Source organism: Poecile atricapillus, chromosome 39 (assembly GCF_030490865.1).
Source record: "Poecile atricapillus isolate bPoeAtr1 chromosome 39, bPoeAtr1.hap1, whole genome shotgun sequence".
In the NCBI taxonomy this organism is placed as follows: domain Eukaryota; kingdom Metazoa; phylum Chordata; class Aves; order Passeriformes; family Paridae; genus Poecile; species Poecile atricapillus.
Genome location: NC_081287.1, coordinates 392,722 through 411,898, shown reverse-complemented (window position 1 = coordinate 411,898; position 19,177 = coordinate 392,722). Strand labels below are relative to the sequence as shown.

Genomic DNA, 19,177 nt, shown 5'->3' with positions numbered 1-19,177 from the left:
GGCCACACAAAGGTCCCCAAGCCCCTCCCGAGGGTCCCCAAACCCCTCCGAGGGTCCCCAAACGCCCCCCGAGGGTCCCCAAAGGTCACAGAAAGGTCCCAAAACGCCCCCCCGAGGGTCCCCAAACCCCTCCCGAGGGTCCCCAAACCCCCCCCGAGGGTCTCCAAACCCCCCCGAGGGTCCCCAAACCTCCTCCGAGGGTCCCCAAACCCCTCCCGAGGGTCCCCAAACCCCCCCGAGGGTCCCCAAACCCCTCCCGAGGGTCCCCAAACCCCCCCGAGGGTCCCCAAATCCTCCCCGAGGGTCCCCAAACCCCTCCCGAGGGTCCCCAAACGCCCCCCGAGGGTCCCCAAAGGTCACAGAAAGGTCCCCAAACCCCTCCCGAGGGTCCCCAAACCCCTCCCGAGGGTCCCCAAACCCCCCCAAGGGTCCCCAAACCCCTCAGAGGGTCCCCAAGCCCCCCCCGAGGGTCCCCAAACCCTCCCCGAGGGTCCCCAAACCCCTCCGAGGGTCCCCAAAGGTCACAGAAAGGTCCCCAAAGGTCACAGAAAGGTCCCCAAACCCCTTCCGAGGGTCCCCAAATCCTCCCCGAGCGTCCCCAAACCCCCCCCCGAGGGTCCCCAAACCCCCCCGAGGGTCCCCAAACCCCTCCCGAGGGTCCCCAAACCCCCCCCGAGGGTCCCCAAACCCCCCCCCGAGGGTCCCCAAACCCCCCCCGAGGGTCCCCAAACCCCTCCGAGGGTCCCCAAGCCTCTCCCGAGGGTCCCCAAAGGTCACAGAAAGGTCCCCAAACCCCTTCCGAGGGTCCCCAAACCCCCCCCGAGGGTCCCCAAACCCCTCCCGGGGGTCCCCAAACCCCCCCGAGGGTCCCCAAAGGTCACAGAAAGGTCCCCAAAGGTCACAGAAAGGTCCCCAAACCCCTCCCGAGGGTCCCCAAACCCCCCCGAGGGTCCCCAAAGGTCACAGAAAGGTCCCCAAACCTCCCTCAAGGGTCCCCAAAGGTCACAGAAAGGTCCCGAAACGCCCCCCCGAGGGTCCCCAAACGCCCCCCGAGGGTCCCCAAAGGTCACAGAAAGGTCCCCAAACGCCCCCCGAGGGTCCCCAAAGGTCACAGAAAGGTCCCCAAACCCCTCCGAGGGTCCCCAAACCCCTCCCAAGGGTCCGCAAAGGTCACAGAAAGGTCCCCAAACCTCCTCCGAGGGTCCCCAAACCCTCCCGAGGGTCCCCAAGCCCCTCCGAGGGTCCCCAAACGCCCCCCAAGGGTCCCCAAACCCCTCCCGAGGGTCCCCAAACCCGCCCGAGGGTCCCCAAACCCCTCCCGAGGGTCCCCAAACCTCTCAGAGGGTCCCCAAACCCCTCCCGAGGGTCCCCAAAGGTCACAGAAAGGTCCCCAAACCCCCCCCCGAGGGTCCCCAAACGCCCCTCAAGGGTCCCCAAACGCCCCCCAAGGGTCCCCAAAGGTCACAGAAAGGTCCCCAAACCCCACCCGAGGGTCCCCAAACGCCCCCCGAGGGTCCCCAAGCCCGTCCGAGGGTCCCCAAACCCCTCCCGAGGGTCCCCAAACCCCACCCGAGGGTCCCCAAACCCCTCCCGAGGGTCCCCAAACGCCCCCCGAGGGTCCCCAAACCCCTCCCGAGGGTCCCCAAACCCCCCCCGAGCGTCCCCAAGCCCCTCCCGAGGGTCCCCAAAGGTCACAGAAAGGTCCCGAAACCCCTCCCGAGGGTCCCCAAACCCCACCCGAGGGTCCCCAAACCCCACCCGAGGGTCCCCAAACCCCTCAGAGGGTCCCCAAGCCCCTCCGAGGGTCCCCAAACCGCCCCGAGGGTCTCCAAACCTCCCCGAGGGTCCCCAAACCCCTCCCGAGGGTCCCCAAAGGTCACAGAAAGGTCCCCAAAGGTCACAGAAAGGTCCCCAAACCCTCCCCGAGGGTCCCCAAACCCCTCCCGAGGGTCTCCAAACCCCCCCCGAGGGTCCCCAAATGCCCCCTGAGGGTCCCCAAACCCCCCCGAGGGTCCCCAAAGGTCACAGAAAGGTCCCCAAACGCCCCCGAGGGTCCCCAAACCTCCTCCGAGGGTCCCCAAACGCCCCCCCCGCGCTCCCGCCTCTTCCCGGGGTTCCCGAGCGTCCCCGGGGGACCCTCGGGCCTCTCCCCAAACGTTCCCGAGTGTCCCCAGGGGATTCCCGGGGGGCTCCCGGCCTTCTCCAGCCTGGAGGGGAGGGTGGGGAGGGGTCCCTGGGGATGGGGAGGGGTCCCCGGGGGTCCCGAGCGGGGCTGGGGGCGTCCCCTCGGCTCCGCGTATTCTCCAGCAATAACAGCGCGGCCGGAGGGATCCGTGTTACGGCCCGAGAATACCCGGGGCCGCGGGGCGCACGGGGGGGACCCCGGGGTGGGCTGGGGGGGATCGGGGGGACCCCGGGGTGGGCTGGGGGGACCCCAGGATGGGCTGGGGGGACCCCGGGATGGGCCGGAGGGATCCGTGTTACGGCCCGAGAATACCCGGGGCCGCGGGGCGCACAGGGGGGACCCCGGGGTGGGGATGGGGGGATATGGGGGGATCCGGGATAGGCAGGGGGGATCCGGGGGGACCCCGGGATGGGCTGGGGGGATCCGGGGGGACCCCGGGATGGGCTGGGGGGATTCGGGGAGACCCCGGGGTGGGGATGGGGGGGATCGGGGGGACCCCGGGATGGGCTGGGGGGATCCGGGATGGGCTGGGGGGATTCGGGGGGGACCCCGGGATGGGCTGGGGGGATCCGGGGGGACCCTGGGATGGGCTGGGGGGATCCGGGGGGACCCCAGGATGGGCTGGGGGGATCCGGGGGGATCCGGGATGGGCTGGGGGATCCCGGGGTGGGCTGGGGGGATTCGGGGGGACCCCGGGATGGGCTGGGGGGATCCGGGAGGGACCCCAGGATGGGCTGGGGGGATCCAGGATGGGCTGGGGGGATTCGGGGGGACCCCGGGATGGGCTGGGGGGATTCGGGGAGACCCCGGGGTGGGCTGGGGGGATATGGGGGGATCCGGGATGGGCTGGGGGGATTCGGGGGGACCCCGGGATGGGGAGGGGGGATCCGGGATGGGCTGGGGGGATCTGGGGGGATCCGGGATGGGCAGGGGGGATCCGGGATGGGCCGGGGGGATTCGGGGGGACCCCGGGATGGGCTGGGGGGATCCGGGGGGACCCCGGCGTGGGGAAGGGGCTGGGGAATTTGTGGCTCTGGGGGATTCAGGGCTCTGGGGGAGGTTTCTGGCTCTGGGGGAGGTTTCTGGCTCTGGGGGAGGTTTCTGGCTCTGGGGTCTCCCGGATTTTGGGGTCTGGGCTCCCGGGAATCCCCAATTCGGGGGGTCCCGGCAGCCGCGGCCGCCCCGCCCCCTTCAGCACCGCGGACAGCTCCGCCCCCCCGGCTCCGCCCATAGGGGCCTATAGGGGGCCTATAGGGGTCTGGGGGGTCTATAGGGGGCCTATAGGGGGCCTATAGGGGTCTGGGGGGTCTATAGGGGTCTGGGGGGGTCTCTGGGTGTCTGGGGGGGCCCATAGGGGGTCTATAGGGGATCTATAGGGGATCTATAGGGGGTCTATGGGGGTCTGGGGGGCCTATAGGGGGTCTATGGGGGGGCCTAAAGGGGCCTATAGGGGTCTGGGGGGGCCCATAGGGGGTCTATGGGGGGTCTCTGGGGGCCTATGGGGGTCTACAGGGGTCCATAGGGGTCCATAGGGGTCTATGGGGGTCTATAGGGGTCCAAAGGGTTCTATTGGGGGGGTCTATAGGGGGTCTATAGGGGTCTTCAGAGGCCTATGGGGGTCCAGGGGGGTCTATAGGGTTCCATAGAGGCCGGCCAGGCCGGGGGGGTCCTCCATAGCCCCCCCCCCCTTCAATTCCCACCCGCGGGGTCTCCCCCCGCCCCCTCCCCGGCTGTAGGACCCGCCCCTAAACCATCCATAGGACCCCCCCCCCAAAACCCCCCCCCGATTCCGGACCCCTCCCCCCATCAATCCCCCCCCTCCCCCACAGGACCCCCCTCATCCCTCCCCTCCCCCATCCCCTGTGGCCACAGGGACCCCCCCCCACCCCCAGACCCCCCCCCCACATCCCGCCGCCCCCCACCCCCCTCCATAGGGGACCCCCCCTCATCCATAGGGGACCCCCAGCCCCAAATTCCCCCTCAAAATCCCCCCCAAATTCCCCCTCAAATCCCCCCCGAATCCCCCCCCGGATCCTCCCCAATCCCCCCCAAACCCTCCCGGATCCCGCGGGATTCTCCCGAATTCCCCGAAATTCCCCAAATCCCCCCAAAATCCCCCCAAATCCCCCCCCCCCCCCCCACTCACCCTCGGCCGCCGGAGCCGCGCCCGCCCCGCCGCAGTCCGAGGGGGCGGGGCCAGCGCTGGCCACGCCCACAAAGCCCCGCCCCCTCCGGAGCCCCGCCCCCTCCGTGCGCCCGCCGCCGTAAGGGGGCGGGGCCTGCGCTGGCCACGCCCCCAAACGTCAATCAAAGAGTTAAAGGCGGAGCCTGCGCTGGTCACGCCCCTCACACGTCAATCAAAGCGTAGAGGGGCGGGATTTGTGTGGCCACGCCCCTCACGTCAATCAAATGGCAAAAGGCGGGGTTTGGGTGGTCCCGCCCAATCAGGGCGGGGTTTGTTGGACACGCCCCCTTCGGGTGACGCCCAGTCACGTGGGTTAAAGCCACGCCCACCCCCTCACGTGGAGCCCCGCCCCCATCCCCTAAAGACCCCCCCGAAACCCCCCCAGGGACCCCATGGACCCCATAGAGACCCCATAGAGACCCATAGAGACCCCATAGAGACCCCATAGGGACCCCATAGACCCCATAGAGACCCCATAGAGACCCCATAGAGACCCTATAGAGACCCCATAGACCCTATAGAGACCCCATAGAGACCCCATAGGGACCCCATAGACCCTATAGAGACCCCATAGAAACGCCAGGGACCCCCTATAGAAACCCCCATAGGACCCCCCAAACCCCCCCAAACCCCCCCAAATCCCCCATAGGACCCCCCAGTCCCCTATAGGACCCCCCAAAACCTCCCCTAAACCCCCCCCAAATCCCCCATAGGACCCCCCAGACCCCCCCAAATCCCCTATAGGACCCCCCCAGACCTCCCCAGTCCCCTATAGGACCCCCCCAAAACCTCCCCTAAACCCCCCCAAATCCCCCATAGGACCCCCCCAGACCCCCCCAATCCCCTATAGGACCCCCCCAGTCCCCTATAGGGCCCCTCCCCCCCACATGGACACGGGGGGGTCTCACGAAGCCGCTTTATTGCCCCTCCCCCCCCCCCAAATCCCAAATTCCGGGATCCCAAATTCCAGAGAATTCCCCGGGTTCCGACCCCTCCCCCCCCCAATCCCGGCATTCCCAAATTTCCGGATCCCAAAATTCCGGGATCCCCGAATTCCCGAATTTTCGGGATTCCCGAATTCCCGGATTCCCGAATTTTCGGGATCCCCGAATTCCCGGATTCCCGAATTTTCGGGATTCCCGAATTCCCGGATTCCCGAATTCCCGAATTTTCGGGACCTCCAAATTCCCGGATTCCCGAATTTTCGGGGTTCCCAAATTCCCGGATCCCCGAATTTTCGGGCTTCCCGAATTCCCAAATTCCCGAATTTTCGGGATCCCCGAATTCCCGAATTTTCGGGCTTCCCGAATTCCCAAATTCCCGGATTTTCGGGATTCCCGAATTCCCGAATTTTCAGGGTTCTCAAATTCCCGGATCCCCGAATTCCCGAATTTTCGGGCTTCCCGAATTCCCGAATTTTCGGGCTTCCCGAATTCCCGAATTTTCGGGGTTCCCGAATTCCCGGATTCCCGAATTTTCGGGATTCCCGAATTCCCGGATCCCCGAATTTTCGGGATTCCCGAATTCCCGAATTTTCGGGGTTCCCCGAATTCCCGGATTCCCGAATTTTCGGGATTTCCCGGGAATTTTGGGATCCCAAATTCCCGGCTCCAAATTTTCGGGCTTCCCGAATTCCCGGATTCCCGAATTTTCGGGATTTCCCGAATTCCAGGCTCTTCCCGAATTTCCGGACTCCCCGAAAAATTCAGGATCCCAAATTCCCGGCTCCCGGAATTTTCGGGATCCCAAATTCACGGGTTCCCGAATTTTCGGGATTCCCCGGGAATTTCCGGATCCCCAAATTCCGAGATTCCCGAATTTTCGGGATCCCAAATTCCCGGCTCCCGGAATTTTCGGGCTTCCCGAATTTCAGGCTCTTCCCAAATTTCAGGCTCCCACAAATTCCAGGATCCCAAATTTCGGGATCCCAAATTCCCGGCTCCCCGAAAATTCAGGATCCAAATTTTCAGGCTCCCAATTTTCGGGCTTCCCAAATTTCAGGCTCCCCAAATTCCGGGATCCCCAAATTCCAGGATTCCCAAATTCCAGGATCCCCAAATTTCAGGCTCCCCAAATTTCAGGATCCCAAAATTCCCGGGATCCCCAAATTCCAGGATCCCAAATTTCGGGATCCCAAATTTCGGGATCCCAAATTTCGGGACCACCCCCCCCTCTTCCCGACCCCTCCCCCCACTCCCGGCATTCCCAAATTTCCGGATCCCGAATTCCCGATTTTCTCTCAGGTCACCGCTGGGAATTCTGCCCGACGAACCTGCGGGGGGCGGGGGGCGGGGTCACCCCAAATTCCCAAATTTTGGGATCTCCCCTCCCCAAATTCCCAAATTTCGGGATCTCCCCTCCCCAAATTCCCAAATTTCGGGATCTCCCCTCCTCAAATTCCCAAATTTTGGGATCTCCCCACCCCCATTTCCCACCCCAAATTCCCAAATTTTGGGATCTCCCCTCCCCAAATTCCCAAATTTCGGGATCTCCCCACCCCAAATTCCCAAATTTTGGGATCTCCCCTCCCCAAATTCCCAAATTTTGGGATCTCCCCTCCCCAAATTCCCAAATTTCGGGATCTCCCCACCCCAAATTCCCAAATTTTGGGATCTCCCCTCCCCAAATTCCCAAATTTTGGGATCTCCCCTCCCCAAATTCCCAAATTTCGGGATCTCCCCTCCCCAAATTCCCAAATTTTGGGGTCTCCCCTCCCCCCCCCCCCCCCATTTTCCCGCCTTTTCCCACCGAATTTTGGGATTTCTCCTCCCGATTTTTGGGCTCCTCCCAAATTTTGGGGTCGGTTTTTGGGGTCTTCCCCCCCCGATTTTGGGGTCAATTTTTGGGACCCTCCCCCCATTTTTGGGGCCTCTTTTGGGGACCCTCCCCCCGATTTTGGGTCCATTTTTGGGGTCAGTTTTTGGGGTCTTCCCCCCATTTTTGGGGTCCATTTTTGGGGTGTCTTTTGGGACCCTCCCCCCATTTTTTGTGTCCATTTTTGGGGTCAGTTTTTGGGGTCTTCCCCCCGATTTTGGGGTCGGTTTTTGGGGTCCATTTTTGGGACCCTCCCCTCGATTTTGGGTCCATTTTTGGGGCCGGTTTTTGGGGTCTCCCCCCATTTTTGGGGTCCATTTTTGGGGTCAGGTTTTGGGATCTTTCCCCCCCGATTTTGGGGTCCGTTTTTGGGGTCGGGTTTTGGGACCCTCACCTCGGTTTTTGGGGTCAGTTTTTGGGGTCTCTCCCCCCGATTTGGGGTCCATTTTTGGGGTCCATTTTTGGGGTCAGTTTTTGGGGTCTTCCCCCCATTTTTGGGTCCCTTTTTGGGGTCCCTTTTTGGGGTCGGTTATTTTTGGGGTCCATTTTTTGGGTCCCATTTTGGGGTCCCTTTTGGGGGGGGTCTCACCTGGGTGACGCTGATCTCCTCCAGGGGGGGTTGGGGGTTCGGGGGGGGCAGCTCGGGGGGGGCTCGGGGGGTCCCCCCCCACCCCAAATCCCCCCCCTGGTTCTGGAAGTTTCCGACCACGCACGTGACCTGCGGGGGGAGGGGCGGGAATTTGGGGGGATTTTGGGGGGTCCCGGGGGGATTTTGGGGGGAATTTGAGGGATTTTGGGGGGAATTTGAGGGATTTTGGGGGTCTCAGGGGGATTTGGGGGGATTTTTTGGGGGTCTCAGGGGGATTTTAGGGGGAATTTTGGGACCCCCGGGGGGATTTGGGGAATTTTGGGGAAGATTTTGGGGGTCTCAAGGGGATTTTGGGGGTCCCAGGGGGATTTTGGGGGGAATTTGAGGGATTTTGGGGGTCTCAGGGGGATTTTGGGGGATTTTTTGGGGGTCTCAGGAGGATTTTAGGGGGAATTTTGGGACCCCCGGGGGGTTTTGGGGAATTTTGGGGAAGATTTTGGGGGTCTCAAGGGGATTTTGGGGGTCCCGGGGGGATTTTGGGGGAAATTTGAGGGATTTTGGGGGGAATTTGAGGGATTTTGGGGGGAATTTGAGGGATTTTGGGGGTCTCGGAGATTTTTGGGGGGATTTTGGGATCCCCGGGGGGATTTGGGGAATTTTGGGGGTCCCAGGGAAATCTTGGGGGGAATTTGAGGGATTTTGGGGGTCCCAGGGGGATTTTGGGGGAGGATTTTTGGGGTCTTTTTATGGTTTTTGGTTCTGATGTTTCAGGGCCGGATTTTTTGGGGTTATTTTGGGGTTTTTTTGGGAATTCAGGGCTGGATTTTGAGGTCACTTCGGGGTTTCCTGCGATTTTTGGGGCGGTTTTTGGGATTTGGGGCGGATTTGGGGTGAATTTTTGGGGTCATTTCTTCATTTTTTGGTATTTTTTTGTATTTTCTCCATCCAGGATTGGATTTTTGTGGGGTTTTTTGGGGAGGGGGATTTTTTGGGGAGGGGGATTTTTTGGGGGGGGTCTCACCAGGAAGGCATCGCTCAGTGGGGGGCGGATTTGGGGCAGATTTGGGGTGAATTTTTGGGGTAATTTTCACCATTTTTGGGTATTTTTTTTGTATTTTCTCCATCCAGGATTGGATTTTTGTGGGGATTTTTGGGGAGGGGGATTTTTGGGGAGGGGGATTTTTTGGGGGGGGTCTCACCAGGAAAGCATTGCCCGGTGGGGGGAGGATTTGGGGTGAATTTTTGGGGTAATTTTCACCATTTTTGGGTATTTTTTTGTATTTTCTCCATCCAGGAGCGGATTTTTGTGGGGATTTTTGGGGAGGGGGATTTTTTGGGGAGGGGGATTTTTTGGGGGGGGTCTCACCAGGAGAGCATCGCTCAGTGGGAGGCGGATTTGGGGCAGATTTGGGGTGAATTTTTGGGGTCATTTCTTCATTTTTGGGGTTTTTTTTGTATTTTCTCCATCCAGGATTGGATTTTTGTGGGGATTTTTGGGGAGGGGGATTTTTTGGGGGGGGTCTCACCAGGAAAGCATCGCTCAGTGTGGGGCAGATTTGGGGCAGACTTGGGGTGAATTTTTGGGGTAATTTCTTCATTTTTGGGTATTTTTTTGGTATTTTCTCCATCCAGGAATGGATTTTTGTGGGGATTTTTGGGGAGGGGGATTTTTTGGGGAGGGGGATTTTTTGGGGGGGGTCTCACCAGGAAGGCGGCGATGGCGGTGCCGCACAGGAAGCCCCCCAGGACCCCTCCCCAGCTGTTGCGGTGCTCGGCCACGCGCAGAGCCCCCAGCAGGAACGGGGGGGCCGCGAACCCCAAAACCGCCGCGGGCTTGGCCAGGCGAGACCCCCCCCCCCCGCCAGGCCAGGGTCACGTACAGCTGGGGGGGGGCACAGAGTCACCCCAAAATCCCAAAAAATCACCCCAAAAAAAACCCGACCCCAAAAACCCCAAATAAACCCAAAATCCCCCCAAAATCCCATTAAAATCCCCCAAATTCCCCCCCCCCGCCAGGCCAGGGTCACGTACAGCTGGGGGGGGCACAGAGTCACCCCAAAAATCCTAAAAACCCCAGAAACCACCCCAAAAAAAACCCGACCCCAAAAACCCCAAATAAACCCAAAATCCCCCCAAAAATCCCATTAAAATCCCCCAAAATCCCCCCAAAATCCCCCAAATTCCCCCCCCCCCCCGCCAGGCCAGGGTCACGTACAGCTGGGGGGGGGGCACAGAGTCACCCCAAAAATCCCAGAAATCACCCCAAAAAAAACCCGACCTCAAAAACCCCAAATAAACCCAAAATAACCCCAAAAATCCCATTAAAATCCCCCAAAATCCCATTAAAATATCCCAAATCCCCCCCCCCCGCCAGGCCAGGGTCACGTACAGCTGGGGGGGGGCCACAGAGTCACCCCAAAAACCCCAAAAATCACCCCAAAAAAAACCCGACCCCAAAAACCCCAAATAAACCCAAAACCCCCCAAAATCCCCCCCAAAATCCCATTAAAATATCCCAAATCCCCCCCCCGCCAGGCCAGGGTCACGTACAGCTCGGGGGGGGGGCACAGAGTCACCCCAAAAATCACCCCAAAAAAAACCCGACCCCAAAAACCCCCCAAATCCCATAAAACCCCCCCCAAAATCCCCCCCAAAATCCCATTAAAATCCCCCAAAATCCCATTAAAATCCCCCAAATTCCCCCCCCCCCCGCCAGGCCAGGGTCACGTACAGCTGGGGGGGGGGCACAGAGTCACCCCAAAAATCACCCCAAAAAAAACCCGACCCCAAAAACCCCAAATAAACCCAAAATAACCCCAAAATCCCCCCAAAATCCCATTAAAATATCCCAAATCCCCCCCCCGCCAGGCCAGGGTCACGTACAGCTCGGGGGGGGCACAGAGTCACCCCAAAAATCCTAAAAACCCCAAAAATCACCCCAAAAAAAAACCCGACCCCAAAAACCCCAAATAAACCCAAAACCCCCCAAAAATCCCATAAAAATCCCCCAAAATCCCATAAAATCCCCCAAATCCCCCCCCCCCCCCGCCAGGCCAGGGTCACGTACAGCTGGGGGGGGGGGGCACAGAGTCACCCCAAAAACCCCAAAAATCACCCCAAAAAAAACCCGACCTCAAAAACCCCAAATAAACCCAAAATAACCCCAAAATCCCCCAAAATCCCATAAAAATACCCCAAAATCCCATAAAAATACCCTAAATTCCCCCCCCCCGCCAGGCCAGGGTCACGTACAGCTGGGGGGGGCACAGAGTCACCCCAAAATCCCCAAAAATCACCCCAAAAAAAACCCGACCTCAAAAACCCCCCAAAATCCCATAAAAACCCCCCAAAATCCCCCCAAAATCCCCCAAATCCCCCCCCCGCCAGGCCAGGGTCACGTACAGCTGGGGGGGGGCACAGAGTCACCCCAAAATCCCAAAAAATCACCCCAAAAAAAACCCGACCCCAAAAACCCCAAATAAACCCAAAATAACCCCAATAAATCCCAATTAAACCCCAATTAAACCCCAATAAATCCAATTTAAACCCCAATTAAACCCAATTTAAACCAAATTTTAAGACCCCCACCCCAGCGAAGGCCCCCGCGTAGGCTCCCAAACCCCAAATAACCCCAAATAACCCCAATAAATCCCATTTAAACCCCAATAAATCCCATTTAAACCCCAATAAATCCCATTTAAACCCCAATAAATCCCATTTAAACCCCAATAAACCCCAATAAATCCCATTTAAACCCCAATAAATCCCATTTAAACCCCAATAAATCCCATTTAAACCCCAATAAATCCAATTTAAACCCCAATAAATCCCAATTAAACCCCAATAAACCCCAATAAATCACTATAAATCCCATTTAAATCAAGACCCCCACCCCAGCGAAGGCCCCTGCGTAGGCTCCCAAACCCCAAATAACCCCAATAAATCCCAATTAAACCCCAATAAATCCCATTTAAACCCCAATAAATCCAATTTAAACCCCAATAAATCCGATTTTAAGACCCCCACCCCAGCGAAGGCCCCCACGTAGGCTCCCAAACCCCAAATAACCCCAATAAACCCCAATAAACCCCATTTAAACCCCAATAAATCCCATTTAAACCCCAATAAACCCCAATAAATCCCATTTAAACCCCAATAAATCCCAATTAAACCCCAATTAAAGACCCCCACCCACCCCAGCGAAGGCCCCCGCGTAGGCTCCCAGCGCCGCCTCCTTGCAGGGGAAATCCCTTCAAACCCCAATAAACCCCAATAAATCCCAATTAAACCCCAATTAAAGACCCCCACCCCAGCGAAGGCCCCCGCGTAGGCTCCCAAACCCCAAATAACCCCAAATAACCCCAATAAATCCCATTTAAACCCCAATAAACCCCAATAAATCCCATTTAAACCCCAATAAATCCCATTTAAATCCAATTTAAACCCATTTTTAGACCCCCACCCCAGCGAAGGCCCCCGCGTAGGCTCCCAAACCCCAAATAACCCCAATAAATCCCAATTAAACCCCAATTAAACCCCAATAAATCACTATAAATCCCAATTAAAGACCCCCACCCCAGCAAACGCCCCCGCGTAGGCTCCCAGCGCCGCCTCCTTGCAGGGGAAATCCCTTCAAACCCCAATAAACCCCAATAAATCCCATTTAAACCCCAATAAATCCCATTTAAACCCCAATAAATCCCATTTAAACCCCAATAAACCCCAATAAATCACTATAAATCCCATTTAAATCAAGACCCCCACCCCTGCAAACGCCCCCGCGTAGGCTCCCAGCGCCGCCTCCTTGCAGGGGAAATCCCTTCAAACCCCAATAAACCCCAATAAATCCCATTTAAACCCCAATAAATTCAATTTAAACCCCAATTAAACCCAATTTAAACCCATTTTTAGACCCCCACCCCTGCAAACGCCCCCGCGTAGGCTCCCAGCGCCGCCTCCTTGCAGGGGAAATCCCTTCGGGCGGCGGCCACGGCCGGGGGGTCCCCGGAGCAGGGGGAGCCCCCCGGGGGCACGAAGTGGGGAGGGGTCCCGGGGGTCCCGGGGGTCCCGGCACAGCCCAGGGCGCTGTAGTTGGGGCGGCAGACGGCCAGGAAATGGGGGGCGGGGGTCCCCAGGACCACCTGCACGGCGTTGGAGAAGATGGCGGTGGCCAGGAGGCCGAAGGAGAACACACCTGGGGAGGGGGCAACAGGTGAGGGGGGAATGGGGGGATTGGGGAGGTTTTGGGGGGATTTGGGGGGGATTTGGGGCGAGGAGGCCGAAGGAGAACACACCTGGGGAGGGGGCAACAGGTGAGGGGGGAATGGGGGGCTTGGGGGGGATAAAATGGGATTTTGGGGAAGTTTGGGGGGGATTTGGGGGGATAAAAATGGGAATTTGGGGGGATTTGGGGGGGATTTGGGGGGGATTTGGGGCGAGGAGGCGGAAGGAGAACACACCTGGGGAGGGGGGGACAGGTGAGGGGGGAACGGGGGGATAAAATGGGAATTTGGGGGGGATTTGGGGGGGATTTGGGGGGATTTGGGGGAATTTGGGGAGGTTTTGGGGGGATTTGGGGGGGATTTGGGGTGAGGAGGCCGAAGGAGAACACACCTGGGGAGGGGGCGACAGGTGAGGGGGGGGGAATTGGGGGATTGGGGGGCTGGAATTGGGGTTTGGGGGGGATAAAATGGAAATTTGGGGAGGTTTTGGGGGGGATTTGGGGTGAGGAGGCCAAAGGAGAACACACCTGGGGAGGGGGCCACAGGTGAGGGGGGTGAGGGGGATAAAATGGGAATTTGGGGGGATTTGGGGGGATAAAATGGGAATTTGGGGGGGATAAAATGGGAATTTGGGGGGGTTTGGGGGGGATTTGGGGTCAGGAGGCCGAAGGAGAACACACCTGGGGAGGGGGCGACAGGTGAGGGGGGCTGGAATTGGGGTTTGGGGGGGTAAAAGGGGAATTTGGGGGGATAAAAATGGGAATTTGGGGAGGTTTTGGGGGGATTTTAGGGGGATTTGGGGTCAGGAGGCTGAAGGAGAACACACCTGGGGAGGGGGCGACAGGTGAGCGGGGGGTCGGGGGGCTTGGGGGGGCTGGAATTGGGGTTTGGGGGGGATTTGGGGGTAAAAGGGGATTTTGGAGGGGCTTAAATGGGATTTCGGGGGTAAAAAATGGGATTTCAGGTGGTTCAAATGGGCTCTTGGGTGGTTAAAATGCGATTTGGGTGGTAAAAAATGGGATTTCGGGTGGTTAAAATGGGATTTGGGTGGTAAAAAATGTGATTTTGGGTGGTTCAAAGGGGATTTTGGGTGGCAAAAATGCGATTTTTTTTGTGGTTAAAATGGGATTTTTTGTGGTTAAAATGGGATTTTCGGGTGTTTCAAAGGGGATTTTGGGTGGTTGCAGACTCTGGAGGGGATCCGGGGGTTTTTGGGGGTCTCCGGGGGGGTCTCCGGGGGTTTTTGGGGGTCTCCGGGGGGGTCTCCGGGGGTTTTTGGGGGTCTCCGGGGGGGTCTCCGGGGGTCCCCCCGTCCCTCACCGAGGAATCGCAGCAGCCGCCGCAGCGGCGCCCCCCGCTCGCAGCTCCGGGCCCAGCGCGGGGGGGCGGCGCGACCCCCCCGGGACCCCCCCAAACGGCCCAGGAGCTCCCCCACCGCCATCTGGGGGGCAGGGGGGAGTTAGTGACCCCCAAAAACCCCAAAATCCACCCCAAAAACCCCCAAATCCGCCCCAAAAAACCCCAAAACCCCCCCGAAAAATCCCCCGAAAATTCCCCCGAAAAACCCAAACCTCCCCCGAAACCCCCCCGGGACCCCCCCGGGACCCCCCCAAACGGCCCAGGAGCTCCCCCACCGCCATCTGGGGGGCAGGGGGGCGTTAGTGACCCCCAAAAACCCCAAAATACACCCCAAAAACCCCAAAATCCCCCCCAAAAAACCCCAAATCCCCCCGAAAATTCCCCCGAAAATTCCCCCGAAAATCCCAAAACTCTCCCGAAACCCCCCCGGGACCCCCCAAACGGCCCAGGAGCTCCCCCACCGCCATCTGGGGGGCAGGGGGGCGTTAGTGACCCCCCAAAACCCCAAAATCCACCCAAAAAACCCCAAAATCCCCCCCAAAAAACCCCAAATCCCCCCGAAAATTCCCCCGAAAATTCCCCCGAAAATCCCAAAACTCCCCCGAAACCCCCCCGGGACCCCCCAAAATCCACCCGGGACCCCCCAAACGGCCCAGGAGCTCCCCCACCCTCACTGGGGGGCAGAGGGGCGTTCGTGACCCCCCAAAAAAAAACCCAAAATCCACCCCAAAAACCCCAAAATCCCCCCCAAAAAACCCCAAATCCCCCCGAAAATTCCCCCGAAAATTCCCCCGAAAATCCCAAAACTCCCCCGAAACTCCCCCGAAACCCCCCCGGGACCCCCCAAACGGCCCAGGAGCTCCCCCACCGCCATCTGGGGGGCAGGGGGGCGTTAGTGACCCCCAAAAACCCCCAAATCCCCCCCAAAAAAACCCCAAAACTCCTCCCGAAAAATCCCCCCGAAAAATCCCGAAAATTCCCCCGAAAATTCCCGAAAATTCCCCCGAAACCCCCCCGGGACCCCCCAAAATCCACCCGGGACCCCCCCCCAAACGGCCCAGGAGCTCCCCCACCGCCATCTGGGGGGCAGGGGGGCGTTCGTGACCCCCAAAAACCCCAAAATCCACCCCAAAAACCCCAAAAAACCCCCCGAAAAATCCCGAAAATTCCCCCGAAAATTCCCCCGAAAATCCCAAAACTCCCCCGAAACCCCCCCGGGACCCCCCTAAACGGCCCAGGAGCTCCCCCACCGCCATCTGGGGGGCAGGGGGGCGTTAGTGACCCCCAAAAACCCAAAAATCCACCCCAAAAACCCCCAAAATCCACCCCAAAAACCCCCAAAACTCCTCCCGAAAAATCCCGAAAATTCCCCCGAAAATTCCCCCGAAACCCCCCCGGGACCCCCCAAAATCCACCCGGGACCCCCCCAAACGGCCCAGGAGCTCCCCCACCCTCACTGGGGGGCAGAGGGGCGTTCGTGACCCCCCAAAAAAACCCCAAAATCCCCCCGAAAAACCCAAAACTCCTCCCGAAAAACCCCGAAAATTCCCCCGAAAATCCCAAAACTCCTCCCGACTCCCCCAAAACCCCCCCGGGACCCCCCCAAACGCCTTTCAACCCCCCCAGACCCTTTTTAACCCTTTCCAGACCCCTCAGGACCCCCCCCAGGACCCCCCGAGACCCCTTTTAACCCCCCCAGACCCTTTTTATCCCCTTCCAGACCCCCCGAGACCCCCCCCAGACCCCTCCAGGACCCCCCAGGACCCCCCCAGACCACTTTTAACCCCTTCCAGACCCCCCAGGACCCCCCGAGCCCCCCCCAGACCCCCCCGGGACCCCCCAGGACCCCCCAGGACCCCCCAGGACCCTCCCAGGACCCCCCAGGACTCCCCCAGGACCCCCCAGGACCCCCGAGACCCCCCCAGACCCCTTTTAACCCCCCCAGACTACTTTTAACCCCTTCCAGACCCCCCTGGGACCCCCCGAGCCCCCCCCGAGACCTCCCAGGACCCCCCAGACCCCCCCCCAGGACCCCCCAGACCCCTTTTAACCCCTTCCAGACCCCCCCCAGGACCCTCCAGGACCCTCCCAGCCCCCCCAGCCCCCCCCCAGGACCCCCCAGACCCCCCAGGATCCCCCCCAGACCCCCCCAGGACCCCCCGGGACCCCCCAGGACCCCCCAGGACCCTCCCAGACCCCCCCAGGACCCCCCAAACCCCCCCCAGACCCCTCCAGGACCCTCCCAGGACCCCCCCAAACCCCCCCCAGGACCCCCCCCAGGACCCCCCGAGCCCCCCCGGGACCCCCCAAACCCCCCCCGGGCCCCCCCGAGCCCCCCCAGGACCCCCCAGGACCCTCCCAGCCCCCCCAGGATCCCCCCCAGACCCCCTCCAGGACCCCCCAGACCCCCCCAGGACCCCCCGAGCCCCCCACTCACGGTGAGGGCGGGCACGGCGGTGACCAGGGCATAAACCAGGGCGGGGGGGGCCCTGCTCAGCCCGGGGGGTCCCGGGTAGGGGCGCCCAAAATCGGGGTCCCGGCAGAAGAAACCCCCCACGTGCACCGGGAAGGCGTCGGTGAACTCCAGCTGGTAGGCGAGGGCGGCCGTGCCCCCCAAAATCCCCACCTGGGGGGGAAATCCTGCTGGGAACCCCAAAATCCCCACCTGGGGGGGAGAGCCCCAAAAACCCTGCTGGGAACCCCCAAAATCCCAACCTGGGAACCCCAAAATCCCAACCTGGGGGGGAGAGCCCCAAAAACCCCGCTGGGAACCCCCAAAAACCCCAAAAACCCACCCTGGGAACCCCCAAAATCTCACCGGGAACCCCCAAAATCCCAACCTGGGAACCCCAAAATCCCAACCTGGGGGGGGAGAGCCCAAAAAACCCCGCTGGGAACCCCAAAAACCCGCTGGGAACCCCAAAATCCCAAAAAAAAACCACCCAGGGAACCCCCAAAATCTCAACCTGGGGGGGAGAGCCCCAAAAAACCCGCTGGGAACCCCAAAAACCCACCCTGGGAACCCCCAAAATCCCCAAAATCCCGACCTGGGAACCCCCAAAATCCCCAAAATCCCACCCTGGGAACCCCCAAAATCCCCAAAAACCCACCCTGGGAACCCCAAAATCCCCACCTGGGAACCCCTAAAATCCCGACCTGGGGGGGCCCAAATCCCCCAAATCCCCCCCGAGACCCCCCAAAATCCCACCCAGAGCAGCCGCGTTGGATTTTGGGGTCCCCGGGGAGGTTTTTGGGGTCCCCTGGGTGATTTTGGGGGGTCTCAGGGCGGTTTTTGGGGTCCCCGGGCCGGTTTTGGGGTCCCCGGGGAGGTTTTTGGGGTCCCCTGGGTGATTTTGGGGGGTCTCAGGGCGGTTTTTGGGGTCCCCGGGGAGGTTTTTGGGGTCCCCTGGGTGATTTTGGGGGGTCTCAGGGCGGTTTTTGGGGTCCCCGGGGAGGTTTTTGGAGTCCCCTGGGTGATTTTGGGGTCCCCGGGGTGATTTTTGGGGGGTCCCCGGGCGGTTTTTGGGGTCCCGGTGGTTTTTGGAGTCCCGGGGAGGTTTTTGGGGTCCCCGGGGAGGTTTTTGGGGGGTCTCAGGGCGGTTTTTGGGGTCCCCCCTCACCTCCACCAGGAGCACGCAGGGGACGATGGAGCCGCGCTTGTCCTGCCGGGGGGGGGCCATGGCGGAGACCCCCAAAATCCCCCCAAAAACCCCCAAAATCCCCCCAAAATCCCCCCAAAATCCCCTCAAAATCCCCCAAAACCCCCCCAAAATCCCCCCAAAACCCCCAAAAACCCCCGAAATCCCCCCAAAATCCCCCCAAAAACCCCCCAAATCTCCCCAAAATCCCCTCCTGGGGCTGGGGGGGGCTCTGGGAACACCTGGGGGGGGTAAAAAAAAAGGGGGGGAGGGGTCAGAGCCACCCCCCAAAATCCGGCCCCGCCCCCTCCCCCAATTCCACCCCCCCCCAAAAAACGGGGGGACCCCTCCCCAATTTAACCCCCGGACAGGCGAGACCCCCAAAATCCCCCCAAAATCCCCCAAAACCTCCCAAAAATGGTCCCAAAACCCCCCCAAAAACAGAGACCCCCCCCAAAATCTCCTCCCGGACAGGTGAGACCCCCAAAATCCTCCCCAAAATCACCCGGAACCCCCCAAAATGAGCCCCAAAAATCCCCGGGACCCCCCAAAAGGGCCCCAAGCCCCCCCCGGGCCCCCCCAAAATCCCCCAAAAATCCCCGGGACCCCCCAAAATCCCCCCCAAAAGGGCCCCAAGCCCCCCCCGGGCCCCCCCAAAAGGAGCTTCCCCCTCCCCCACCCCCCAAAAGGCTCCTCCCCCTCCCCTCCCCTCCCCCCCCCGGTTTTTTTTGGGACCCCCCCCCAATAAATTCGGGGCCCCCCCGGACCCACCCGGCTCCTCCAGGCGCTGCGGGGGGGGGGAGGGGGCGGCGCTGTCGCGACAGAGATCGCGATACTGGGGGGGGGAGGGGCGGGAGAGCGCGGATTGGCTGCGGGGGCCGCGCCCCTCCCCCACCCCCTGCGCGCCCCCCCCCAATGCGGCAGAGGGGGGAGGGGAGGGGGAGGGGAGGGGAGGGGGGGAGGGGGGGGGAGGGACCCCCCCCCAATTAAAATAAACGGGGAAATTCAATAAAAAATGGGAAAATAAAAAATGGGAAAAATCCTAAAAAATTTGAGACCCCAAAAATGGGAAAATCCCCAAAAATGGGAAAATTAAAAAATGGGAAAATTAAAAATTGGGAAAATAAAAAAATGGGAAAATTAAAAAATGGGAAAATAAAAAAATGGGAAAATTAAAAAATGGGA

At 60.4% G+C, this 19,177-nt stretch overlaps 1 protein-coding gene across 1 annotated transcript; it reads right to left on the bottom strand.

Annotated features, from left to right (window-relative positions):
- Positions 1 to 7,869: 7,869 nt before the first annotated feature.
- LOC131591216 (phospholipid phosphatase-related protein type 2-like) lies at positions 7,870 to 18,056 on the bottom strand (the record flags this gene model as incomplete). Its single annotated transcript, XM_058861696.1, has 6 exons — positions 17,975 to 18,056; positions 16,792 to 16,980; positions 14,316 to 14,436; positions 12,693 to 12,967; positions 9,478 to 9,642; positions 7,870 to 7,902 (listed from the first exon to the last, which is right to left on the bottom strand). Coding segments are annotated over exons 1-6 (843 nt in total), but the record flags the coding sequence as incomplete, so codon positions are not given.
- Positions 18,057 to 19,177: the final 1,121 nt, after the last annotated feature.